At 36.3% G+C, this 11,514-nt stretch overlaps 1 protein-coding gene across 1 annotated transcript; it reads left to right on the forward strand.

Annotated features, from left to right (window-relative positions):
• The first annotated feature begins 9,988 nt into the window (after positions 1-9,988).
• On the forward strand, positions 9,989-10,933 carry LOC141516854 (olfactory receptor 5F1-like). Its single transcript, XM_074227818.1, has one exon. The coding sequence runs from the start codon at positions 9,989-9,991 to the stop codon at positions 10,931-10,933; it is 945 nt and encodes a 314-aa protein (XP_074083919.1).
• Positions 10,934-11,514: the final 581 nt, after the last annotated feature.

Consider the following 11,514-nt stretch of genomic DNA (forward strand, 5'->3'; position numbering starts at 1 on the left):
ATGTTTCACATAGGACAAAGAGGGGCCGTACTTGGCAACAGCTTCCTTGAGTTCTTTCACTACTTTAAAAGGAACTGGCTCATGACGGCGATTGCCACCCTGGCCATCATCAAACACAGGACAAAGAGTTGGAGTAATACCCCAATCTTCCCAATCTACAATTTCCCCTTCTTCAGCAGCCGCATTAAGACTGCGTGCTATGAGACTTTCTGGAGCAGGGCCCCTAGAAGAGCCAAAAGTGGAACTGGCTCGGTGTTTCAGAGTCATAGCGGACAGAGAGGTGGAGACTTCTTCCTCATCTGTCTCTGCCTGTGGGTGTGGCCTAAACACCTCCTCCTTTCTCAATGTTTGCTGCGCCACAGTCCTGGGTCTTAATTTCTGCTGCGCCACAGCCCTGATTCTAACTTCCTCCCTACTCTTCCTTGCTCTTGCTCCACCCTCCAAATGGCTACTTCCTCCTTCTTCTTCCCCAACTCCATATTTGTTATGTTTCTTATAAGTTTCTTTAAGTTCTGCCCAAGGATAAATCGGAGGAGGATTATTACAACCCTCCTCCTCAGAAGATTCTCCTTATGATTCTCCCACTTGTGTGCCAATTGTTTCTCTCCCATAGGGACGAGACCCCCCCTGTAGCATTTTATTTATGAGAGAATAAAAGGAGAAGTCCTGGTCAGTTAGGATTCCAGGGCATGACGCCTCAAAAGAAGCCAACTGTCGCCCAACTGTCTCCCAGTTCTCTTTGGTAATCCTTGAATGTTCTAAACAAGGGGAGACCCCCCCACACACTTTATCTACTAATTCGCGGCACTGCTTAATATGTGGCTTAAATTAATGCTGCTTACCTAATTTATATAACTGACAAGCTAGAACTGCCTTTTCTTCGGGTCTAATCAGGGGAAAACCCATCCCCTGCCCCATAACTTTGTCCCAGATTAATCTCAAATTAATCTGAGGCTGTCCAGCTCTTCTCCCTATTAAAGGAGGCCAGATGGAAATTCCCTTTGCCCCAGGTTGGGCACCAGCTGTTCGGGGACCTATCCCAAGCCTTCGCCTGGATACATACCTTTCCTTGGTCTTCGGAAGTCATGGACCCTTCGGTCTTCGGAAGCACGGACCCTTCTTTGGGGAAGGAGGGCAATAACTGGACAGAGCACCTGGTTACAGTCTAACAAGCAGGTCTTTATTGCTTACATTGCGGCAAAAAATGGCTCTCCTCTTCCCCAGCCCCATCCCTTTTATAGTCCTCTGCTCCTCCCCTGAGCCCCTCCCCTGTACCTCCTTCATGGGCGGAGCCACTCCTGTTACTGGGGCGTTCCCAGCACCCATGTGGGCGGGTTCACACCCCCAGGCGTCTCCAAGCCCATAGGTGGCCAAGGTCCAGAGCTGGGTCCAGAGCTGGGTCCATGACAGGTCAGGAGCATCTTGCTGTTGAAAGTATGTTTGTCTGAGTCTTGATTGAAAGCAGGAAAACTAAGAGGGAGAAAAGGGAGTCTTCCAGGTATGTCAAACAATCATTGCAAAGATAAAGAGGTTGGGAATGATGTGTAATTGCTCAGAAACTGCAAGTGACAAGTGTAACTAAATTGCAGAGTAGATGGAGGAGAGCAAAGGTTAAAAATATAAGAATTCTATTAAATAAAAGAAAAAAAAACTAGTATTTGCCAAACAGGTATTTCTATTTGATTCTAAAAATTCTATAGACTGATTTGTTCATCTCTACATGGATCATTAGCAAATAATGACCAAAAGAAATACAATTCATTTTTCTTTCATATATAGTTGATTACTTATATTAGGTCTATGCTAATAAGGTATATCTTTTCAGAAAACATACACCATCTCACTTTGCCCCACATCCAAGCCTGCTACACTCTCCATATATCTCCCCAATAAAGACACCTGCATTACCATCTCAGAATGACTCAGAGGGGACCTTCTTATCTCCTGAGACAGGAGGTAAATCAGGAAATGTAGAAATACCATGATGCTAACCTGAGTAAATCTTCATTCAATGTATTTCCATACAGTATTGCAGGGATGCCTCGTGGCCCCAGTCTAGGTGAAAAAAATTTTCAAAACTGCTTCAATAATGGCATGGTGCTATGTAAGATCATCACTGTGCTATACTCTGAAGGCCAAGGGCCAGTAAAGAAAATTCAGGCTTCAGGAATGCTCTGCAAAATGATACATTTTATAACTATTGCAACTGGGGGAGTGCTACAATATCAATCCCACTGCTCTCTTCCAAATGTGAACCTCTGTGAAGGAAAGAATATGACCTGTGTAGCAGAGAGGCCAGTGATGAATTTTGGTGGTCTGGCAATGACTCAGAATGATGTTTTAGTCTGGAGGCCCTAATCGGTTTCCTAAGAAGTCCACGTAGAATCCACCAAACTTCACAGATAACCAAATACAGGAGGGCAAGAATACATTGGGCTACAAATGGATAACAACCATGAGGCGTCTCACATAGGCATGACTGATTATGAGTTGCCACACCAGATCCTCTGATAAACCACTCTTCCTTATATAACTCCCTTGAATGCTCAATGTTTTTTAAGTAAGGACATTTCCAGAAAGACTGTGGAACTTGCAAATCCCTTTTGTTCTCAAAATTTTCTCTTTTCCCCTACTCTTGACCCATTGGTGATATTTCATTTCCTGTTCTGCCTACAGGTACTGAACAAGTGCTTTTCCACCTTCAACTAGCTGAAATGAACCCTCATTCCTCTGAATCAGAATCTTCCTCTCTCTGGTACTCAAACTCAGGAGTACCTTATCCCTTCAACATTCTACTTCATGCTCCTAATCTGACTTATATATCACATAAAGAAGCACAAAGGGATAGAAGGAAATAAACCATTTACTGCATGATTCTTGGTGACTATGCAAATATTGTTTGTGAATTAGGGAATTGAAAACCTCACAATCAAATGCCAAAAGACAGAAAAATAAAACTACATCCTTTGGAGATCATAATGCAATAAAACCATGTGTATGTAGTAAATGAATAGAAATAAGAACTAAAAATTATTGGAAACTAAATAATATAAATTTAAAGAATGAGGGCAAAACAACAAATCATTGAAATAATTAATCATTTCATCCAAGACAAAGACAATAATAGGTCACAGACCAAAACTTCTGAGATAAAGAAGTAGTGCTTATTGGGGAAAATTTTACATCTCTAAATGTTTACATGAATAAAATAGAAAATAAGAAATCAGTGAACTGGGCATGCAATTAAAAAAACTAGAAAAGATCAAATTAAAAACACCAATGAAATATCATTAGAAATTCTGAACATCAAAGGCAAAATTAATACAATTGAAAGAAAGATAACACTTGAACTAATAAATATACCTGAATTACTTTTATTAAAAAAGCACAATCATTAATTTGATTAATCTGATTTACGATAAGGAAAAAAAAACCACATTGTCAGTATCAAAAAAGTGAAAAAGGTGAATTCACGAGACGAAAATTAAAATACTAATTCAGAGCTATTTGTCCAACTTTAAGTCTAACTATGTACCATCCTATGTGAAATATTTACAAAACTTAAAATTTTTCAGATTAATATGAGGAAATAAAATATTTAAATAAACCATATCATCAAAAAGTTGGACAAAACATCAATAAACTACCTAAGAAAATGCAATTGCAAATGAATTTTACCAGATAGTTTAAAGAAAATTTGATTCCAATACCATAAAAACTGTTTCTTTTTCTTTTATTACACTAATATGGTACTGATAACTAAACCAGGAAGATTAAAAAAAAGAAAGTAAAATATAAATCAATTTCCCTTATGAGTAGTGATTAAAGGTCTTAAATAAAATATTAGCAATGATATAGCAGCAATTTATCATTATAAAGTACACGAATCAGATAGAATTTATACCAAGAATACAGAGTTGGTTTAATTTTAGGAAACTAGAAGCAAAACTAACAATATCAATGCAAAACTAACAAATCATAGTTTTATCTCAACAGATGCTCAATTATGACAAAATACAGCACCCATTCTTTTTTAAAACAAGAAAGCATAGGAATAAATGGGGTTGTCCTTAATAGGTTAAACAGTATCCATCTAAAATCATGAGAAAAAATTATGCAATCAGGGTAAGCCAGAAGCATATCCAATAAGATAAAATCAGAGGTGCAACATGGTTGTCCATTACCTCAATTAGAAAAGTTAGCTTTATCAAAACTGTTTGGTATTGGCTAAGGAAATAGAGTGGTGGACCAGTGGAATAGACAAGTTGTAAAAGCAGGAGATGATTATATAATCTGCTGTTTGATAAACCCAAAGAATCAAGCCATTGGGATAAAAACTCCCTCTTTGATAAAAACTGCTGGGATAATTGGAAGTTAGTATGGGATAAATTTAGATTATACCAACACCTCACACCCTTTACCAAGATAAGATCCAAATGGTTACAGGACTTAGACATAAAAAACAATACTATAAGCAAATTAGAAGATCAAGGACTGTCTACCTGTCAGATCTATGAAAAAGGGAGCAGTTTATGACTAAGGAAGAGTTGGAGAACATCACCAAAAACCAATTAGATGACTTTGATTACATTAAATTAAAAAGCTTTTGCACAGATAAAGCCACTTTAAACAAGATCAAAAGAAATTTAGTAAATTGGGAAACAATCTTTACAACTAATGATTCTGACAAAGGAATTATTTCTAAAATATACAGAGAACTGAGTCATATTTTTAAAACAAAAAGCCATTCCCCAATTGACAAATGGTCAAAGGATATGCAAAGGCAATTTACAGATGAGATCAAAGCAATTCATAGCCATATGAAAAAATGCTCTAAATCATTAAATAGAGAAATTGAAATTAAAGCTTCTCTGAGGTACCACCTCACACCTCTCAGATTGCCCAATATGACCAGAAAGACTAATGACCATTGTTGGAAGGGTTGTGGGAAATCTGGGACACTATTACACTGTTGGTGGAGCTGTGAAGTCATCCAACAGTTCTGGAGAGCTATTTGGAACTATGCCCAAAGGGCAACAAAAATGTGCATACCCTTTGACCCAGCAATACCACTACTGGGTCTATACCCTGAAGAGATGATGAAAAAGGGTAAAAACATTACTTGTACAAATTTATAGCAGCCCTGTTTGTGGTGGCAAAGAATTGGAAATCAAGTAAATGTCCTTCAATTGGGGAATGGCTTAGCAAACTGCGGTATATGTATCATGGAACACTATTGTTGTATTAGAAACCAGGAGGGATGGGATTTCAGGGAAGCCTGGAGGGATTTGCCTGAACTGATGCTGAGTGAGATGAGCAGAACCAGAAAAATGCTGTATTCCCTAACAGCAAAGTGGGAGTGATGTTCAACCTTGAAGGACTCGCTCATTCCATCAGTGCAACAATCAGGAGCAATTGTGGGCTGTCGGCAAAGGAAAGTGCCATCTGTATCCAGTTAAGGAGAAGTAGAGTTTGAACAAAGTTCAAGGACTATTCAATTCAATTTAGAATAACACAGATATCTTATTGTCTGATCTTGTTACCTCTTAGACTTCTTGTCTCTTCTCTAAGGATATGATTTCTCTCTCATCACACCCAATTTGGAACAAGATACAAAATGGAAGCAAAGTAAAGACTGAAAGATTGCTTTTTTTTGAGGGGAGGGAAGTAAGATTGGAGGGAAAATTGTAAAACTCAAATAATATCTTTAATAAAAATTAATTTAAAAAAAAGATTTGAGATAAAAGAAAAGTTAGCTTTAGCAATAAGAGAAAAAATAAATTTGACCGAATTAGAATAAGAAATAACTTTCACTCTTGGCACATGATATGATAGTATGCTTAGAGAATTATAGAAAATAAACTGAACAACCACTTGAAACAACTGGTAACTTCAATAAAGTTGCAGGGTATAAAAAAACAAACATATATCATCAGCATTTCTATATATGACCAGAAATTTTCAACAATGAGATAAAAAGAGAAATTCCATTTATAATAACTGTAGATAATATAAAATATTTGGGAGTCTACCTGCCAAGACAAAGGCAGAAAATATATGAAAAAAATTATAAATCTACTTTTCATGCAAACAAAACCAGATTTAAATAATTGAAAAGAGATTCATTGTTCACAGGTAGTCCAAACTACTAAGAAAAACAATTCCACTGAAATTAAATTACTTTTTCAGTGCAATGCCAATTAAAATATTAAAAATATTTTATCCACTTAGAAAAATAGTTGTAAAATTCATCTGGAGAAGAAAAAGTTCAAGGATATCAAGAGATTTGATGAAAAAATATCTAAAAAATGTGACCTGGGCACAGCATTTCTAAAATTAAATTATGAAGCAGTAGTCACCAAAGTTGTCTGGTACTGGCTAAGGCATAGAGAGGTGGATCGGTGGCATAGATAAAGTATGAAATAAACAGTAGTAAATGAGTATAGTAATCTGTTGCTAGATAAATGCAAAAATTTCAGCTTTTGATTCAGGAATTCACTCTTCTAACAAAATTTGCAGGGGAAATTGGAATAGAGTATGGCAGAACATAGGCATAGGCCAGCATCTCACACCCTATACAAAAAAGGTGAAAATGGGTTCAGAATTTACACAGAAAGGGGAATAACATGAGCCAATTAGAAGGACAAAGATTTTATATAAAAAATCTTTGTCCTCCTAATTATAAATAAATAATTTGTTAAACTTTAATTTTTAAAATTTTTGATTTCAAAATACTATCCTTCCTCCTCAACTTCTAAAGTTGATTTCTGAAGAAGTCAAGTGATCTGATATTAATCATATCTAAGAATTCATGCAAAACTTATTTGATATTACTCACATTACACACATAAACAGAGACCAAGAAAAACACAGAGGAAAAAAATCCAAAAATAAAGTGTCAGTCTGAACTTAGAGTTCATCAGTTCTCTCTCTGGAGCTGGATTGCTGTTTTCATCCTAGGTACTTTGAATTTTTCATTGTTCCCTGTATTGAATAGAGTAAGTCTTTCACAGTTGATTATCAATAAAATGTTTGCTACCACTACATACAATATTCTCCTAGTTTTGCTCACTTCAATGTATATCAATTCATTATGTCTTCCTAAATTTCTTTCTGAAACCAGATTGGTCATCGTGTCTTATGGCATGAAAATATTCCATAACTTCATATACCACAGTTTATTCAGCTATTGTCAATTAATGTATATTTCTATTGATTAAATGATATGTTTCTGATGCTGAACTTTTTGATAGCCTCAGGTGACCTGACAAAGCAGTTTCATTTTCTAAGATTTCAGTGGGTCTGGATTGTCACAGTTGTGGTAACAATTATCAGTCTGTATTTTGACTCCAGGAATTATGTGAGAAGCATTGGCTACACTCGGATGAGTATGAAAAATGATTTAATTGGAGATAGAAGGTTAGATTCAACTCTCAGTCCTATTATTTGGTACTGCACGAACATCCACAAATAATTTAACTTCCTTGTGCTAAAGGGGAATTTGTGGGGTACAGTCATAAAGGTCAGGGTTCTTGAATGTAAAAAGCTCACATCTCACCCTACAGGTGTAAAAGTTCAGATTTTTTATTCACAGACCTGCAAAGTTCATACCAGGACTGTAAAACACAAGCAGTTCAAAGATTAAACTTCATCTGCAGAGACAGTAAATTATACATGAGCAAGTTGAAAAACAAAAGACCCAGGTGAGAATGGATGAGAGAAAGAAAAGAAACATTCCTAATGGTTGTGACCTTAACAAGTCTGTGTTGGAGGGCAATGTGGACCAAATTTTTATAATCTTCCCCACTTCCAGCGCAAGGAAGAGTCAGGAGAAAGGGGATTAAAGGATGATCTATGCTCTCCTTGGGACTGGGGTCAGATACCCATTTTGGAAGACTGAGAAGGAGGAAGCTGGAGAAGGAGTAGAGGGAGAAGAGCTGAAGTTGCTCTTGGACATTTAATAGAAATGTATTGGACAACTAGGGAGAATTTATATGTGGGAGGGGCTTATGCTGAGCAACCTGGGACAGGGTGAGTGATGGTCTGAGCATGCTCATATCTTGGACATTTAATGAAGTTACATTGGGTAGTTAGGGGGAATTTACAGGCACAAATGATATTTCCTTAATATTAAAAACTATTAAAATATTAAATATTACAAATAGATATTTATCCTTCAATACTTGGGACTCAATTTCCTCCATTGTAAATGAATGTGATTAGGCTAGGTTTCTTTTCTATAGACCAAATCCATAATCTTACATCAGAAAATTTTTGAGAACTTTTCTAGTTTCAGAAATATCTGGCTTTTGGAAATGACTTAAACATCAAGGGGATGGAAAATCATTTTGTTCTGTTGATTCTTAATATTCCCTGATAACATCCATCAACCTGGCAATATTATGGGGAGAAATCCTCCCATGGCAGACAGTCAATGAAATATATTTCTTTTAATTGATCCAAAGGGAATACTTATGAGTTCTGGCAAAATGTGCTGCAATTATCTGTTAGGCAGTTTAGTAATTGTATGAAACAAAATGATATAAAGAGACATTTGAAAAGATTCTATCTTGGAAAATCAATGTGATTCAATGTTTCTGTTCTCCAACTGGGGAAGACTTTATGAACAGCAGAATAATAGGCTAAGTGAGATAATTATTACTAGAGAATATTTAGACACAATAGATATAAAACTCCTAAGAACAATAGTGTCCTAGTGGGTTTATAAGGCAAGGGAACACTGTTTCTTCAGACAGATGAAGTCAGGTTATGAGGAAATTCTTTGTATATTTGTTTCCAAAGTTTTTGGTAAGTGACTACTTCTCTCTCGGCACAGTTTAGCTCTATTTTTAAAAAAAGAAAATAGAACACACAGCATCCTTTAGAAGTGAGAAAGTGCCTTTCTTCTTTCCCTCAGTTTGATCCTTTGCTCTTCCTTAGTAGGGTTAAACATTGTATGCTCTTCCTCTTCCTCTTCACCTCTTGGAATTCCTATCTTTCCCTTCAACAAGAAGCCTTTCCCACTTCTTTTAATTCTAGTGCCTTCATTCACTAAATTATTTCCTAACTTTCCTGGTAATAGCTTGTTTGCACTTATTTGCTGGGTTCTTACTTCTTTTTAATTGTTGGCTCTTTTTTCAGGCAAGGATTGTCTTTTTTATCCCAGTTCCTGGAAATCAGTAGAAGATGCATTTTGACTGCTCTATATGCTCACGATGATGCCAAAAACTAGGACTGCATGCTGTGTAAATTATTTACCTCTAATAATCCTAAGAAAATTGAATAGTGAAATGTTGGAAAAATTTCAACAAGGTGATTCCTTGCTTTTAAATGCTGCATATGACAAACAAAGATGGAAGTGGGAATCTCATTTGTGAACAGTGGAAAAGATGCCCAGTATTTAAATATTTACTATTGACCCTTATTTTCACCGATTAAAGTTAAGATTTATAGGGCAGGGGCGGCTAGGTGGCGTAGTGGACAAAGCATGGGCCTTGGAGTCAGGAGTACCTGGGTTCCAATCTGGTCTCAGACACTTAATTGCCTAGCTGTGTGGCCTTGGGCAAGCCACTTAACCCTATTTGCCTTGCAAAAACCTAAAAAAAAGATTTATAGGGCAATTGATATAGAGGTTGAGGGGATTCTAAAGATATTTGAATTCAGCTCCTTTTTTGTCACTGGGAAAAGAACAGGGTAAAATGATCAAGTGATTTATGAAAAGTGACATATATAGTGAGTATTTCTGATACCAAATTAACTGTTCTTTCCAGTACACCACACTATCCTGTGATTCTTTACGAAAGCCAGAAGTTGATTACCAGCCTATTTTAAGTCACTGCTTTGCTGTAGAGCTCCCTTTAATATTATGTTTCTCCTTTATTTAGGAAATTAGAGTTCTACTTCAAACTGCTTCCTATTTCTGCAAATCCTTCTACAGGGAAACTGAAATAAGAAATTTGATATTTAAAAGTACATGCATACAAATTAAATGTCTGGAAAAAATTACACCACAGTGACGGAGTTCATCTTGCTGGGCTTAACAGACTCTAGGGAACTTCAGATTATCATTTTTGTGCTATTTTTGGCAATATATGTTCTCACTGTTCTAGGTAACATTGGAATGATTGTGCTCATTACACTGGACTCTCATCTCCACACACCCATGTATTTCTTCCTGAGTAATTTATCATTGACTGATGTGTGTTATTCATCCACCATTGCTCCAAAGATGCTGGTAGATTTAATGTCTAAAAGAAAAACGATCTCTTTTGCTGGCTGCTTTCTACAGATGTATGTCTTCATTGCCTTGGCCACGACAGAGACTATCCTCTTTGGCTTAATGGCCTATGATCGTTATGTCGCTATTTGTAACCCACTGCTCTACACTGTTACCATGACCCGAACCATCTGCCTAAAGATGGCTGCAGGAGCCTTCACAGCTGGATTACTCAATTCTATGATTAACACAAGTTATTTAAGTAGCTTATCATTTTGTGGTTCCAATGTTATTCATCATTTTTTCTGTGACAGCCCCCCACTCTTTAAAATTTCTTGTTCTGACACATACCTGCATGAAAGCATTTTTTCAATGTGTGCCGGTATAAACATGGTAGGCACAGTGCTCATCATTCTCACTTCCTACATTTACATTCTTATCTCCATCATGCATATGCACTCTAAGGAAGGAAGGCAGAAAGCCTTCTCAACCTGTGCCTCTCATCTGATGGCCATCATTATATTCTATGCCACTGCCATCTTCACTTATCTGAGACCTAGCTCTAGCTATTCCCCGAATCAAGACAAAGTGGCTTCTGTATTCTACACAATGGTGATCCCCATGTTGAACCCTCTCATCTACAGTCTGAGAAATAAGGAGGTCAAGAAGGCCTTAAAGAATATGATTCTGAGAAAAAGGATTCCAGCATTCATTTGACTGCATATTTGAATAGGGAAAATATAAATATTTGAATATGTAAGATAGGATAGTGGGGTTAGACTAGGGAACACCTGGCATAATTAATTATTTCTGCTGAAATAAGCTCTATTTTTCTGGAGAAAGAAATGCTGGCTCTAACTAGTATTGTAATTTGAAAAAAAATTCAGAAAAGATGTTAATTAGCCTTCTATCAAGCAGTATGTATTTTGTGGAAACTAATGAATAGTAGGATTGTGATTTAGGAAAATTTTACATTTATTTTTCAACATCTTTTTTGTACTCTTTTTTTTTAACCCTTAGCTTCACAACCCAGGCTCTTAGGGATTCTCACTGGATCTATTTTCATCATTTCAGGAAAAATAAATTTATTTGGTGACATGATTAATAAAGTTTTGGGAATACAGCTCTCCCTTTAGAATTAGAATTTTACAATTTCAAAGCTGATAAGGCTCATTGAAATTGTAATGAATAAATCACTTTTAACCACTGATTTATGACTGTTGAGACCAACCTCACAATTCAAGTTATCACTGTTGTATAAATTGTATAAATTTTTGTCTTTAGAAACTAATGTTTCA

The sequence above is a fragment of the Macrotis lagotis genome, chromosome 3 (assembly GCF_037893015.1).
Source record: "Macrotis lagotis isolate mMagLag1 chromosome 3, bilby.v1.9.chrom.fasta, whole genome shotgun sequence".
NCBI classification, from domain to species: domain Eukaryota; kingdom Metazoa; phylum Chordata; class Mammalia; order Peramelemorphia; family Peramelidae; genus Macrotis; species Macrotis lagotis.

What these genes read in the sequence shown, in the direction of transcription:
- LOC141516854 (XM_074227818.1), top strand. Translation starts at nt 9,989, where the DNA reads ATGTCTGGAAAAAATTACACCACAGTGACGGAGTTCATCTTGCTGGGC.